This window comes from Dioscorea cayenensis, chromosome 5 (genome assembly GCF_009730915.1).
Source record: "Dioscorea cayenensis subsp. rotundata cultivar TDr96_F1 chromosome 5, TDr96_F1_v2_PseudoChromosome.rev07_lg8_w22 25.fasta, whole genome shotgun sequence".
Classification (NCBI taxonomy): domain Eukaryota; kingdom Viridiplantae; phylum Streptophyta; class Magnoliopsida; order Dioscoreales; family Dioscoreaceae; genus Dioscorea; species Dioscorea cayenensis.
The window spans coordinates 25,084,253-25,100,324 of record NC_052475.1 but is presented as its reverse complement, the minus strand read 5'-3'; the positions used below and the strand labels follow the sequence as shown (position 1 = coordinate 25,100,324).

The 16,072-nt window shown below is 36.1% G+C and overlaps 3 protein-coding genes across 9 annotated transcripts; 1 reads left to right on the top strand and 2 right to left on the bottom strand.

Annotated features, from left to right (window-relative positions):
- Positions 1-1,716: 1,716 nt before the first annotated feature.
- LOC120261325 (putative bifunctional dihydrofolate reductase-thymidylate synthase) lies at positions 1,717-7,309 on the top strand. Of its 4 annotated transcripts, none has more exons than XM_039269177.1 (13): positions 1,717-1,865; positions 3,067-3,111; positions 3,296-3,885; positions 3,972-4,377; positions 4,470-4,514; positions 4,693-4,758; positions 4,931-4,992; positions 5,075-5,149; positions 5,225-5,390; positions 5,754-5,877; positions 6,388-6,494; positions 6,594-6,760; positions 6,951-7,309. In XM_039269177.1, exons 2-12 carry the CDS (start codon positions 3,067-3,069, stop codon positions 6,702-6,704), a joined length of 1,797 nt encoding a protein of 598 aa, XP_039125111.1. In that variant the 5' UTR covers positions 1,717-1,865; the 3' UTR covers positions 6,705-6,760; positions 6,951-7,309. The 4 variants fall into 4 exon arrangements, with proteins under 4 accessions (XP_039125111.1, XP_039125113.1, XP_039125112.1 ...); XM_039269179.1 differs by having other exon boundaries at positions 3,067-3,186; XM_039269178.1 differs by lacking the exon at positions 3,067-3,111.
- A 343-nt stretch (positions 7,310-7,652) lies between these two features.
- On the bottom strand, positions 7,653-13,422 carry LOC120261445 (toMV susceptible protein tm-1(GCR26)). Of its 4 annotated transcripts, none has more exons than XM_039269335.1 (10): positions 13,359-13,422; positions 13,038-13,256; positions 11,364-12,023; positions 10,964-11,170; positions 10,414-10,629; positions 10,081-10,306; positions 8,820-9,067; positions 8,516-8,694; positions 8,037-8,290; positions 7,653-7,941 (listed from the first exon to the last, which is right to left on the bottom strand). In XM_039269335.1, exons 2-10 carry the CDS (start codon positions 13,221-13,223, stop codon positions 7,784-7,786), a joined length of 2,334 nt encoding a protein of 777 aa, XP_039125269.1. In that variant the 5' UTR covers positions 13,224-13,256; positions 13,359-13,422; the 3' UTR covers positions 7,653-7,783. The 4 variants fall into 4 exon arrangements, with proteins under 4 accessions (XP_039125269.1, XP_039125270.1, XP_039125268.1 ...); XM_039269336.1 differs by having other exon boundaries at positions 13,376-13,418; XM_039269334.1 differs by lacking the exon at positions 13,359-13,422 and having other exon boundaries at positions 13,038-13,279.
- Positions 13,423-13,632: 210 nt separating this feature from the next.
- Positions 13,633-15,268, bottom strand: LOC120260847 (salicylate carboxymethyltransferase-like). The gene is made up of 5 exons (XM_039268423.1): positions 15,230-15,268; positions 14,973-15,148; positions 14,482-14,877; positions 14,137-14,409; positions 13,633-14,050 (listed from the first exon to the last, which is right to left on the bottom strand). Exons 2-5 carry the CDS (start codon positions 15,066-15,068, stop codon positions 13,715-13,717), a joined length of 1,101 nt encoding a protein of 366 aa, XP_039124357.1. The 5' UTR covers positions 15,069-15,148; positions 15,230-15,268; the 3' UTR covers positions 13,633-13,714.
- Between the last annotated feature and the right edge of the window lie 804 nt (positions 15,269-16,072).

Below are 16,072 nucleotides of genomic sequence, written 5' to 3'. Positions count from 1 at the left end.
ATTACTTGGTGTTTGCTAATCTTTGATTAGATAGAACTTAAAATTTAAGCAACATTGGATGAATTTGGAAATGAAATTGTTAGTTGGGGAAATTCATGCATCACATGATGTTATGGTGGCCACCTATTAATCATTTCCCTAAAAAAGTATATAATTGGAATTAAACTTTCACCTTTATGCCCTAGTTTGTCCTTTGTGATTTGGGAAAATAATAAATATTCCACCCAACAACTTGAGAATGATCTTGAAAAAAATTAATTGATATGGTCAATTATTTAGGGAGAGTTTAGTAATATTATATGAAAATTTTTATTTTGGGTTTTAATCTGGAAGTTATTATTATAGTTTATGGTATATATGAAAATGTTTACTTTGATCACAGAACCACGTAAAATATATTTATTTTATATTTACTTTGATCACTTTCCAAGTATACTTAATTTAGTCTTTTCATAACATTTTATTTGAATTTAAACTAAAAAGATTTATTTAATAAATGAGGCGATGTTTTATGATGTTAAGAATGAACATAAATATTTAATTACAATCTATTGTCAACTTTTTTTTCAGTATTGATTCAACGTATTATTTATTTATTTATTTTTTATGAAAATAGGTTTTGATTGAAGGAAGAGTTTGAATATCTTTATTTGACGCAATCTAAAAACTTAAACGAGACACAAGTATCTTGAATGCAAACAAAAATGAAAGAGTAATTGATGTCCCCACGTCAACACAATTAATTGAGAGGTTCTTAATTAGTAGAGAAGGGAGGAGATGATGGTAATGCCCTTTTTAATATTTTTATACTTTTTTTTTTTTTTTAATACAAATGTGTCATTTTGGTGTGATCATGCTCATGTGAATCCATGCAACGGGTGAGAGTTTCTTGCGCATAAGATCACGGTTGCACATGATTTGCCAACTCTAACATATAATTGAACTGCCAAATAGTTTTTGGTCTACCAACATGGGTCCTACTGTGGACAGTATGATTTACACAAAGCTAATGGAAGCTAGTGGTCCGGATTAATAGCTAAAGGTCCCATTACTTGCTCTCATATTGGCAAGCCTGTATTGCTCTTGTACACACACATCTGATCGTATATGAGTTTGTCACATTTTGTTAAAAAAAAAAAAATTAATCAAGCTTAGTTTAATGAATCAATAAAAAAGGCTAACTCTATAATATAACCCGAAGTTTGGTTGTATCCACGTGAAATATTTCAGTAAAATATCATTCTATCAATTTTTTTTTTTTTTGTTTTAACCCATTAATCTCAGTAAATATTTAAGTCATCAAATAATGATTTTAGAAATTTTATTTTATTTTTAAATTTTATTAATATAGTTTCAAGAATTAAAAAATTTTAAAACATAATCAACAAATTTTGGTTGTTATTTATTTATTTATTTATTTTTTTTTTTTGAGAAAGGTGACAAACGTCGGAACCCAGAGATGAACACAATTGTGCTTTTATTTTAGAAGCTACGCTTGACACTCAAGACGAATACCCTACGCAAAAGATCTGATGTCAATAGACTAAATGGTCGTTGATATTACTTTTTTATTTTAGAAGGACATCTTCGTCTGAATTAACAAATTTATGCAGTAAATTGAGGTGAAAAACAGGGACAGTTTGGTAAATGTGGCTGGCTCCCAATTCTTTTCCCCTTATAAATAGAGGGCCGGGCGGGCGACTTGGCGGCACTATCGAACCCAAAAAACACGCGTTCTCGAAGTTCGCTCACTGTTCCTTTTGCTCTGCCTGGGTTTTGTTCCAATCCAAACCCTCGGCCCTTTCTTGGAAACTCCAAGATCAGGAGGGGCTGATTCCGGCGCTAGGGATTCGATCCAAGTCCAGGTGAGAGCTCTGATCACTTGGTACGTTTTCTTTTTCTTGATGATTTGATCTGTTGGAATGGATGTTTTGTTGAATGGAGATCGATGGTGATGTGTGAAATCTATGGGGGGAATGTGGGTTTTGAGGTGTGAATGGATATTAGGGTTTTGGTTTGTTGGAATTTGGGGTGTTGTGTGATAATCTGATAGTTTGAATTGCAATCTTGGTTTGATTTTCTTGGATTTTTTTTTTTTAAAGAAATGTCTAAAGGGAAGCGATCGGATTGTTTGAGAATTGGTGATTGGAATCTTTATTTATGAAGGAATCGGCGTTTTTTTTCTATTGTTTTGGGAGATTGGAGGTTTTCTTTTGTTGTATTCTTGATTGGCTGTGTTTTGAACCGCAGATTCTTGTGGGGTTTGTCTCGGAAATGGAGATTTTAATTTGTTTTTACGTTATTTGATTAAGCGTTTTGTAGGTTTTGATTTTGCCTGAAATTGATGCAGCATTAGTGAAATTTGATCTTGATTAGGCCTTTGTTGTTCGTTTGATTGGTTTTCTGAGTGATTTTAGGTTTTGGATTATTGTGGAATCTTCCTAAGATTGGAGAACTTGAATTTCATGACAAGATGGGAAAAAGATTGAAAGAATTATCTTGTTGTATTGACTAGTTGCATCAACTATCCCTTTGTTTCTTGGATTACAGATAGATAAAAAGCATGATTTTATGTTTTGTCCAGGGTTTCTAGGTTGATGTTTTGATCTTTAATCAAAGGTTAAACAATGCCTCTGCCAGTTAATTCAAATAGTTATGACATCTTTGCCTGAGGAAATAGGAATTTTAAGTTAAAATTTGTTGGTATAGAGTTTCATGAATTACTTGGTTTTATTGGATTTCACTTTGTTTTCTCCTTTCCACGTTTTTCTTTCTCTTTGTTGATCTTTTCTTTTTCATTGTCTTTTTTTTAAAAGGTTATCTGTTGTTAGTCAGGATTATCCCGTTCACCTAAATATGTCTGTTGGTCTTTAGGAGTTTAGGTTATGCTATGCTGGTCTATAGTGGTCTGTGAATGTAACTCATGGTTGTTCAAGGAATGAAATATGTATAAGCTGGCTAGCGCTCTCATTTGTCTCAAATATTCTTTGTAGCTTATAGTGAACTTTGATTTCTATATAGTAATTATGAAAATGCATGGTTGATTATGATTAGTTTTCGGTCCAGATGTTGATGTTCAGGATAATCTACTCAGCAAGGATTGCTTCCAAGGTTATTCCAGAGATATGTTAAGTCTGTTTATTTCCTCTATGTGATGAGCATTTACTTTGGATTGCCATCAACACTGTAACCATTTATCTTGCCATTATCTTTTCCTTGTTGACAGTTTTGGATATCTTTCATTATTGTGGTAATACTGTTTTTTTTTTTTTTATATTTTTTGTAACAAGCACAGTTCGTACCATCTGTTAGTTCAAGTTGCTCTTTAGGAGTTGAATTTAGGAAATCCTACCTAAAATCAAGGCTTCTCAGCAAAGTGACAAGGCATCACTGTTTTTCTAGAGTTTCGCCTACAGCTATGGATGTTGTTAAACCCGTAACAAGTCAAAATGAAAATGTGCAACATGACCTTCATAGGGGCATGACTGTTCAAAATGGAAATGCACAACATGATACTCGGAGGACTTTCCAAGTCATAGTTGCTGCAACTAGAAATTTGGGTATTGGCAAAGATGGGAAACTGCCATGGAAGCTACCATCTGACCTCAAATTTTTCAAGGAAGTAACAATGGCCACATCAGATCCTGGTAAAAAGAATGCAGTTATAATGGGCAGGAGAACTTGGGAAAGTATACCTGTCCAAAACAGGCCTTTGCCTGGGCGTTTGAATGTTGTGCTTACTCGGTCTGGAAGTTTTGATCTTGCAACAGCAGAGAATGTTGTTACTTGTGGAAGCATGACTTCAGCTTTAGATTTGCTTGCAGCATCTCCCTATTGTCTATCAATTGAAAAGGTGTTTGTCATTGGAGGTGGCCAGGTGCTAAGGTGAGGACTTGGCTGCCCTTTCTATAAATTGTTCCAACTAAGAAACTTTGCCTTTGTTTATAAATTTGTATGTTGATTTACTGCAGTGAAGCCCTTAATGCAACAGGATGTGAGGCTATTCATTTTACAGACATTGAGACGAGTATTGAATGCAATACTTTTATCCCTCCAATCAATTTTTCAGTATTCCAGCCGTGGTACTCTTCCCACCCATCAGTAGAGAATGACATCAGATTTTCTTTTGTCACATATGTTCGTGTTCGAAATAACTCTGATATTGAGCGCCTTGAGGCTGTTAGCATTGGCGAAGCAACTGATCACCACCTACAAATGGATAAGTTTGGTGTTGAGAAATTCTCATTTCTTCCTAAAATGATATTTGAAAAGCATGAAGAATACATGTACCTTCACCTGGTTGAAGATATTATAACAAATGGTGCTCGAAAGAATGACAGGACTGGGACTGGAACTTTATCAAAATTTGGTTGTCAGGTACATCTATTCTCCCAACTTGTGCTTGTTTATTTTTCTTTGCAATAAATCATTAATAAATGTTTTTCTAATTTCCCACTTGTGTTCTGCAGATGCGATTTAATTTGAGACACTCTTTTCCACTACTTACAACAAAGGTATTTCATGTCTCTCTCTCCCTCTCTCTCTCTCTCACACTCGCGCGCGCACACACACACAACTTTTAGGTGCTTCTGTCCCTTTTGATATATATAATTTCTGTTTTACAATCCTTGGTTTTGTGATTCATTTTAGTTATGTGGCTTTTATTAACTGGCATGCATTGTTCTTACATAGAGAGTATTTTGGCGAGGTGTTGTTGAAGAACTCCTTTGGTTTATCAGTGGCTCAACAAATGCCAAGGTAATAGAATTTTCATAACCCACTGGTGATGTTTTCCGTGGTCCATTTTTAGTTATCTTGTTTTACCATATTTCATTGGTTGATTCATGGTTCCTTACTTTCTCTGCCTCTCTGCATATTTCAGAGGAAGCATTTATGTCTGGGATTTTTCGATTTGTTCTCTTTTTAACAGGTTCTACAAGAAAAGGGCATTCATATATGGGATGGCAATGCATCAAGGGAATACCTTGACAGGCATGCATCTGCCATGCTTGTTCAAACATCAAAACAGTTCATGGGATCATTCTTTCCTAATGTCATGTGGGATCTTTTGCAGTGTTGGCTTGGCACATAGGGAAGAGGGGGACTTAGGACCGATCTATGGGTTCCAATGGAGACACTTTGGTGCCGAGTAGGCATTGATTACACCTTAGACTGTCTTAAGTAATAACCTTATAATTTCAGTGTTCTTATGCGTATACTTCAGGTACACAAACATGCATGCTGATTACACTGGCGAAGGATTTGATCAGTTGATGGATGTGATTCTCAAAATTAAGAACAACCCAGATGATCGTCGCATCATTCTTTCAGCTTGGAATCCTCCAGATCTCAAACAAATGGCTCTCCCTCCATGTCACATGTTTGCACAAGTTAGTCACTACTCATAACAGTGAATTTTATGGATATATATATATATATATATAAGTTATATCAGTCCTGTTCTTATTTACCTTGAAAATTTTGGTGGAGCTACCATGTTTTAGCATTACAGTGGTTGTGCTTGCTTGCTTTGGAACTTCTCTTGCGTGTACCAATAATATACTCTTGTTTTCACATATCCAAGAGCCCACTATCAATATGCTTTTATTAAGGTGACTGGAGCATGGTTTTAGTTAGAATATCTCATATGTCATGGACAGCCACAGGATACCATGGACGTGCATCATATCCCGATGGTTTTCACCATTTTCTTTTTGAGTAATTTAATTTAATTTAACTTATTGTTGTTTCAGTTTTATGTGGAGAATGGGGAGCTATCGTGCCAGATGTACCAGCGATCAGCAGATATGGGTCTTGGAGTGCCCTTCAACATTGCATCCTATTCTCTTTTGACATGCATCATTGCTCAAGTCTGTGGTAAGTAATTATCTCTTTGCTACATATATGCTGATATATATTGTGTACTGTGTTGTGATGTTTCTCTACATATGCCCTCTCTGTTATCACACTTGTTCTCTTCCAACCTTGACAATTTGGTATGCTATAAGACTTTTTGAGGTGTATTATGACAGCTTTACCTTTTAGATTTCCACTTTAAGGATTCATTTAATTTTCGCTTTATTAGTATCATCCTTTTGTGGGTTCTTTTAGTTTGTTTGAAATTATATTATCTCAAGCAGAGTAAATCATGAGAAAGTGTTGAATTTTTGAAGATTTTGGTTGAAATTAAAGAACTTTGTGATCAGCTGCGAGCACACTATCACTGCATTGTATTCACATTATATATCTTTTAGAATAAGATTTGTTGTGGTAAACTAATTTAAAATGGAAGATCACTTATTGTTATTATTATTATCATCATCATCATTGTTATTAAGATTTTGGCGGTGTTGTTATATTAGATAGGCTTATTGCTGCTATGCACAGGTCTTGTTCCGGGAGAGTTCATTCATGTACTGGGTGATGCTCATGTCTATATGACTCATGTCAGGCCGTTGCAGGAGCAGCTTCAGAAGTTACCCAAACCATTTCCTGTAATTATGGCAATCTTTTCATATTAGTTATTAGCCACTAATTTATGTTAGTTATAATCCACTAATTTTCTCCTTTACACATGTAAACAATGACCACAGGTGCTGAAGATAAACCCTTTGAAGAAGGATATTGATTCTTTTGTGGCATCTGACTTTGAGCTCATTGGATATGATCCTCACTTTAAGATAGAAATGAAGATGGCTGTATAGGGCAACAAGCTCTTCTAGTCAACTAGCATGGCTTACTCTTTGCACAACTTATGAGGGTAAATGAAAATTCTTACTTGCATTCGCATTTTGCCAGAAACAGCCTGTTTAGAATAAACTGCTTTTATATACAAATTTGCTTAATATGCATGTGTACAATCTTTTGGTAGCATCTGTTTTCTACGTTTAACTAATCCCCCGCCCGCCCCGCCCCGCCCCGCCCTCTTTTTTCTCTGGTGGATCTTGCAGGTACCATTAGCTTTCTGTTTGACAGAAGGGTAGTTTTATAAGAGTACAATATAAAAAAGGGAATTAGTATCAAAATCAGCAAGCGGCAATGAGATGGCGTTCGTTTTTGCAGCTGTGGTGTTTCTTGTTTTTGAGTTAGCACACCATAAAGCAGTTTCTGGCGTGGACGCCTGGCTGAAACTCTGGCTTTTGTTTTTTTGTTTTTGTTCAGAGCCTATCATATCAGCAGGCCTCGGTTATTATTATTTTTTTTTAAAAGAAAATTTATTTCACCTCTGTTTGGTCATGGTATGAACTTCTTTCATATGCTAAAAGCTTATATTTTGAGAGCCCATCTGCAATGCAAGATATTAGAAACACTGCTGGCTTGCTTTCAAATTTAGTTTTATCTTGTTGCTTTAAAGATAGCGTGTGCGCAATGATAAACAAACCGATAAAGATGAGGGATGATGGACGAAGTTAATCAAGTGGAGGGTGTCATTAGCTCTCAACTCACTCAATGGAAAGCTTATGATTGTTCATGACACCAGATGACACAAAGCCTACTTATTAATAATAATAGTAGTGGTAATGACCATTGAGCAAAATCAAACCAGTGAACCAACCTGAGCTGGTGGTTGATGAACTTTGCCTTCTTCAGAGCTCCATAGCTCTTCCAGCTGCTGCTAAATGGAGACACAGAAAGGTTTGATTTCTACAGGAGCAGATAAAAGTTAAATTTATTATTTTACACATCATATTTATGTCATTTCATTTGACACAGTTTGAATACACACACAGCACATAGAAAACATGATAGGGGAATAAAAAAAAAAAATTTAAGTAACACTGTTTTAATCTCTCTTAATGCTAATGGATTTGTACTCCTTGACCGTGTTTGTGATTGCTTGTTCAACTGGAAGCCTCTCCAAGCTTGACGCACCATAGAAGCCATGCACCCCCTTGGTGCTCTTTAATACAAACTCTGCTTCTCGAGGGCCTGAGATGGGACCTGTGAAACAATTGCTCATACTCATTTAGTTCCTCTTCCAGTATAACATTGTGAGACTAAAGAGAATAGGACTGACTGCATAGAACTTTACATACCTCCATGGCAGAGAACAATAACATTGGGATTGATTGAAAGAGCAGCATCTGCAATAGCTTGAACAAGGGCAACACTGTCATCAAGCGTGATGGCTGTTTGTGCTCCAATTGATCCTGATGTTGTCAGACCCATATGCGCCACTATGATACTAGCACCAGCCTTGGCCATGGCAATGGCTTCATTTATGTTGAAAGCATACGGGGTTGTCAGGAGGCCTAACCTATGGGCTTTGTGGATCATTTCAACCTCCAAGCTGAAAAAAGTATAGCAACACTAGTAAGCATAATTCTTCACCATTAAAATTATATATGCATAGTGATTGGGCACACATGCACATTCACCAGAAAATTATCACCGTACAATATGAAATTAATGCATGGATTGTAACAACTCACGTTGACAGCAGCCAAATTTCTCTTAAAAGAGATTACTATAATAGAATTAAATGAACATGACAATACTTTTATATTAGACCAACCTGTAGCCCATTCCTGTCTCTTCAAGGTTCTGGCGGAAGTTACCATCAAAGAGTCCAACAGTTGGAAAATTCTGCACCCCACAAAATCCAATTGCTTCCAGCTGCTTTAGGAATTGATCCATTTGCCGAAATGGATCAGTAGCACATACTCCAGCTAGAACTGGTACTCCTTTTACTACCTATTTACGAAGAGACAGATGCTTTAAAAGCAAAGTTAATCACTCAAACAATGTTCCCGGTTACGTTCAATTCATTTAGAATTCATAATTACAAAGCTAGATATATAACAAGTCGAGGTGCTCACAGGCAATACTTCATTGGCCATCTCAAGGACAACTCCATTTGCATCTGCAAAGGGCAATAAGCCAGCCAAAGATCCCCTTCCTGCCATTCGAAATCGACCAGAATTATACAGCACAATCAAATCCACTCCACCAACCTCTTCAAACTTTGCAGATATGCCAGTTCCAGCACCTGCCCCTATTATTGGGACACCATTATTGATCTGTTGCTTCAGTTGGTTTAATATCCCCAATGTCCTCAGTAAAGTTTCTGAAGGACAACCAACAAATAAGGTCATGATGCATATAGATGCAAGATGATAAATCATGTTAATTATAGTTTATTGAAATTTGAGTGAATATCCCAGTCAAGCAAAATAGGATGGAGAATTATATTAAGCGTTGAAATATTGTGAAGAGTAAGACATTGCACTAAATTACTAGAACATTCACTACAAGAATATGAATGGCAGAGATTGAGGTATAAAGCATCATTACCTGCTAAAGAAAAATAAGGACATTCCTGGAACGTTCAGCATAAAAATCTAATTTTTTTTTTTTAAAAAGCTAAGAAATAAAAATAAGAAATTTATAATGTGTAAGATTTTGAAAAAAGAGACCACCCACTCTTCTCTGTCTATGTTTTGACATCCAAGCCTCCTTGAATTCCTGACCTCTCAATTGGAGAGAGCAAGTGTCTCTTCTATGAGTTTGCCCACTTTCTGATACTTTAAAGTATCAATTTATGATATACTGAACTTTTGTGATCACCAAATAATGGCTCTAACAAACTCTATCAGCTTAGTTAGGCATGAAATTAGATACTGTTGAATTCTTTTCCAAGTCCATGACAATATCAGTCATATATTAAATGATACTTTAATCACACATACGAAGATTTATAAAGGTCCATGCATGTCTCTATACCCACAAATTAAAAGGCCATATGCTGGGTAAATATCTATTGCATTTAAGAAGACCCTACAGCAGGAATTAATTACCAATAATCAATTTTGTTACGATTATAGGATTCATTGGCAGAGATGATTCAAGCATGCAAGGTTGTTAACAAAAACCACAGATTGATTCTAAATTAAACAAATAGAAAAATTTATGCTTCACAATCTTGTCAATAATGGGTAACCTATAGGATTGATTCAATGCTCAGTGATACAGATCATCTAACAAATACATTTTGATTGATTCAAAAGTAAACAAAAAGAAAAATTAATGGCTCACAATCTTCTCAAAAGATAATGTGACAAAAAGGAAAGAAAAGAAAACCTGGGTTTGCATCAGGGAAGTCTAACGGAGCCTTCCACAAGGCTTTATCATCAAGAAATTTCACCTCTGAAATGTCAACTTCATTATCTAGGCCTTTTTTTTGCCCATGAGGAGCCCTTAGTTGAGGGCTTGCCATTGAAGAAAACTTGGTACTAATCTCTAAGAATGAGTCAACCAATATGTCTGCAAATGCAGGATCATTTATGTGGTACGGATAAGACCGCACCTATTAAAACGAAAATCATATTTAGGAGGTAGACATGACCAGAGGAACAAAACATAGACAATATTGAAATTAAAACAAAATATTTTAAATTAACTCAATAAAACTACCTGTCGTTCTTCATTCTTGTCAACCAGTTTATCAAGTTCATCTATAAGAGAACATGTAGCTTGCAGGTCATAAAATGGCTTTCCAGGTGCATCCAGTGCAGAGACTCCATTCTGGGGCAGACAAATGCGAATTTTTGATGATGATTTATTCACCTTGTCAGCTATAAACCTTGCAATTTTTTTGTTTTCTACCACAGTAGTTCGAACTAACGAAACCTGCTATTGATGATGTTAGCTTACTACTAAGCAATCCCATGAATCTATATACACAAATGCTTAAGTCACAAATTGAGATGAAGAACATACGAAAAGCAATAATTGCATACTTGATTAGATTATAGTTCGAACCAGTGCTTAGAAAAATTATTCGTCTAAATGGGATGCCCACATCATTACTGTGGTAAGGAAGTTCGGATTGAAAAAGGGGAGGACATGAACTGTAAACACATCTATCATTTTCTCATTGGCATCTATATGCAAAAAGAATAATTCATAGAACTATGATTAATTGAAAATACTAAATTTAGATGCAAAGGGTGTAAAATCTGACCTGGTCATTATGTATATAAATCTTTCTGTTTTCAAAAGCTGGAGGTATGGTATGTTTAGCCCCCAAATTCACCATATCCAAGGCACCTACACTGAGAACCAAGGGAACCTTTTTCTCTATCATGACATCAAACCGAGAACTGTCACAAGCCATAACACCACCCACTATATAATCAGCAACTTCAGTGGTTGTAATATCCAAAACCCCCTGCATTAGGCAATGGACAAAGAAAGTTATAATAAATACTTAAAGCTTTCAAAAAGAGCACACCTACATGCACTCCACACACACACACACAGACTCACACACACACACAAAAAAAAAGGAAAAAGAAGAAGAAAAAACCTTTGCAAGGTCTACTCCAAAAACTAGTTGTTTATTGTAACCATGGAATACATACCTGTATAAACCCCCCTCTAACAAGGTCCTCCATGGCTTTGCCACCAACACCAGTGGCATGGAAGACAAGCGTCTCATAGCCTTCATTCATCAATTTTTCTTTTACAGCAGTTACACATGGTGTGGTAACCCCAAACATAGTTATCCCAACTGTAGGTTTCTCAGCCATCTCCCCATAAGCATCAGCTTTTATCAATAATCTTCCAATGATCATACCAGCAGCAGCCGCTCCAGCATTAGACAAAACAACCTGGCTAACACTGTTGATACCACAGATGTCGACAACAGAAGGAAACAATACTAAATCAGATGTTCCAATGTAAGGTCCAGTTTGACCACTCGCCACAGTGGATACAATTATCTTTGGAACACCCAAAGGAAGAGATCTTAATGCAGAAGCAATTAGTGAAGTTCCACCACTTCCTCCAAGACCTATGGCTCCAACAAGGATTTCATCTTCATATGCTTTCTTTAGGAAACATTCAAGCCCCATGCTCATAATTGCAACGGCTTTGCCTCTGTCATCGGGAAGCTTGTAAAATAAATGTCCTTCAGCCTCTGGGTAGCAAGAGAGAACAGCATCTCTACTCACAAATGGAATATCTTTCACACCGGCAATCGCCTTTTGGCCAGTGGAAACATCCACTATAGTCACCTTGACCTGTTAATTTAATAAAATCACATACTAATACATTGAAAAACCATAAAGACATGGAAGATATTTACTTTCACATTTACATATTAAGACAGCAATAACTTTGCAATGGTTCGGAACCTCAAAATTTTCTTCATATGTATGCAGGACATGATAATTCAGAAATGCTTAGAAGTGACATTGAGCACTAAGCACATAATTATAACCACAGCTTGAGTGTCCTTGTTGCCATGGACTTTACCTTTTCTTATTGGTCTTAAAATGTTAGTTCCTAAGTTTTCAAGAAAATCTTCTCCTTAAACTCCAAAATTTGGCCATGGGATCACTTCATAATTTGCTCTATACAGAGATCTCAATCACCTTTATAGTGATATTTCTACAAATTTTCAGTCAAGATGTGCATAAAGTTAGATAATTAGCTATAGGTAGAACATAGAGACAACAATAAGAATAACTGTCAGATATCCAAAGCAATACAATCACTTACCCACAAACATAGAGACAGTATCGAATGTCTTACAAAAAATGGTTGCATTTCCCATTTGATTATCGAAACACAACATTTCTGGCAGCATGGAAACTCTTCAATAAAAATATAAAACAACGGAAATTATCAGGATGAGACAGAGCAGGCAGTGAATAAAAAACCCAATACAAGATATCACTGGGATCATAAGATGTGCTTCATGAATAATCCGGTAAAGACTAAAAGACACTTCATATCACCAGCATTGGCTTCACAGATAGCACCATTTCCTTCATTACAAGTATTTTAAATACATCCACTCCACACACATCACCAGGAAATACAAAATCGAAGTCAATAAAGTCCAGCTTTCAACTATCCAATAAAAGTACACTAATGATTCACCAGTGATTCACAAAATGTACACTAGTGATTCACAAAAGAACACTAGTGAACCAATAAGGTCTCAACGATCCAATAAAACAGCACTAGTGATTCACTAAAAAAGAAAAAAAAAAAAAGAGTTTCAATCTAATCCAAGAGATTACGTATACCTTGATTGAAGAGCCCTTAGAGAAGACATCGAGATCAGATCGGAGGCGATCGTAGAGGAACCGGAGCTCGTCCAGCTTCGTGTCGGCAGTGCCGATGCAGAAGACCTGGAGGGTCTTCTCCCCGTGAGCCATTTCTCTGCCAATCTCTCCAGGGTTTCCGATCTCTCGACTAGGGTTTCCCTCCATTCAAGGCCTTCCACCGCCCTTAGGTCGAGCTCTCTAGAGTAACAGCGAAGCAAGAAGCCAATTGAAATTGGGTGAGATATCGCTACATATATATATATATATATATACAGGAGAAGGAGGTGGCGTTGTGGTTACCCGCGGAGAAGTCTTACTTTTAAATGTTTGGCGCCCTGGCTTCCATCATCCATCCCATGGCTTGTTGTTAAAAGAATATATATATATATATATATACACACACAAGGTCAGAACAAACAACATTGGACAATCAAATAGAGATAAAATAACAGGTTCTGTGATTCCAAGGTCAAACATTTGTATAATACTCCTCTTTGGTGAAATGCATGTGAGCAAGGTTTGACTTACACATTTTCAAGCAAATTTTTTATTATTGGAGATTTTATAAAATATATGACACATGAAAGGGTACCATGAGAGGTGTTTTTATTTATTTATTTTGAAACAAAGAAAATTACATGAAAGAACAGTGAATCTCAAGCTGATTTTTTGAGAATTACAATTAAGTGCACTCCTTTTATTTCTGCTTTTGCTCTTGCCTCAGTAAGCAGGTCAGTAAAAACTTTGAATAAAGGATCAATGATTTGTTCTCCAAAGTGGTGCTTGATCATGGACTCTTGAATGGCTCTGATTGCCATTGCTGCGGTTCTCACATCCTTCTCTGCATCTCCACTGCTAGAACTGAACTCACACACCTCTATGTGCTCAATTGCAAATGACCCTTCTCTCTCTACTTCATCTTCTACTTCCTTTGATGATGGAGCATAGAATGGAACATTATATGAATCCACCTTATCTTCTTCAACCATTCCCTGTTCATCAAAAATATAACATTTACGAAATGAATTAAAAGGAACAGAAATTACTGCAAATTGAGCAGAGAAAAACCATTTCTCACTTGAGAAACCAAGATTGAGAATGATTTGTCAAGCATGTTCCAAAAGAAATTGGTTGCCATGTCTTGATGGCCTTGAGTTCTCCTTCCAAGCAAGAGCAGAGCCATTTTTCCACTGGATTTTAATTCTGCTGATCTTGACTTGAGAAAGAGATTGAAATCCATTTGAAATTGTTTGAAATAGGCTGTTGTTACAATCGGTTGACTTGTTTCTGATATATATGCTTTTCCCTTATTCATCGACTTGCCTTCATCATTATAAAGTCCCAAAGGCACCTGAAAACTATTCATGTTAGATATATTTAAGTCCAAATTGACTCTATTAATTGATATGAGACTATTAGTTACTTGGGAAAGCCAATGAAGGCTATAGCATGAGAAGATGAAATGCAAGCAAACTTTTCCGAAGAGCCTGCCATAGAAATTCCCGGGGACACCAGCCAAGAACACCTGAGCCCCTGCATCAGCACCAATCCTCACGATGAATCCCGGAAAGCTCGAAAACATGGCATTGAAGTCATTGCTAGGAAGATCATTAAGAAACACCATGAACTCTGGTACCGGCCTCGCCCCCTCCCCACTCTTCTGACATACAGCTTTGATTATATCCCCCACTAAAGACAGTGAGTTCGGTCCCGAAGCGCAGCCTAGATCGGCCATAGTCATGCTTTCTAATGCCAAAGACTCACTAGCTTCCGCTGCGGCTTTCACTATCATGTGTCTTAAAGTTTGCATAGTCTTATTCTGATGAATGAAACATGAAGGAGAAGATTGAAAGCCTGATCATTTTCTGTTTGTAATTAGATGAGGTGAAAAGGCAAGCTCAAACACAAACTCACCTGAAGGGATGAGTTTTGGGCATAGCTGGTGTCTCCAAGGCCTTCTTTCATACGGAGAACATGCTCTACATCCATGGCCACTCCTGGTTCTGCCATGGTTTGATGATGAAACTCTCAAGGAGAACATTGGTGTTATAACTCTGCGGGAGAATCTTTGGCCGGCACAAAATGAGATTCTGTGATGCAGCAGATCACAAACAGACAATTAAACAGGTTCCACAAGTTGTTATATTAACTAGTTTAGTTCATTCACCCACACGAAGCTGGTCTGAGCTCCTTAAATTTATTTCTTTATTTGTTTTCGGACTAAGTCGTTCATTCACTTGCCCTTCCGATCTGCAATTTGGGCGTTTGTTAACTGATATATATATATATATATATATATATATATTAAATCTAGTGTTATACATGGAGTAACATTAGTTTACTGATATTTGTAAGTCTAGTAGTTGTACATGGAGTGCATTTTAATTTGAGGGTGTGTTTAATTAATTAAATTTTATCATCTAGATTTTTAATATGGCATTGATAAAAAATCTGATGTTTGTTTTGAGGATTTTTTTCTTCTTTATAAAATGTACTAGGAACGTTAATTACATTATTCACCATATGTGAAGTGGGGTTCCCGATCTTCCGTGTGAGACTCCAGTGCTTTATAATTGGGCTATATCAATATTAGCGGATCTTAGAATATTAAACATAAATTTTATTTATTTATTTTCAGAATTTTTTTTATTAAATTAAGTCTTTTATAGTTAGTAATCCATCCTTCAATCAAACAAAAAAACTCTTGTGTTTGTTATAAAGTTTTCAAACTATTATAACTACTTTAACATTAAAAGGATGATAACTCTTTCTTTTATCAATATCAAGTGAGAGATTGAGGAATCAATTTCCCCTCTCAACGATGAAAGTGAAGAAGAAACAAAAAAGGGAGCAACAAACATACAACCCTAACAAAACACAAAACAACACACTGAGTCCACTAGACATAAAGATACATATTGAAACATAAGACAACAAATAGAATAAACATTGATGCCTCGAAAGAAGATAAAGAAAAAAATATCTTCTTCTTGGGCAGCACAAGCCTACATACA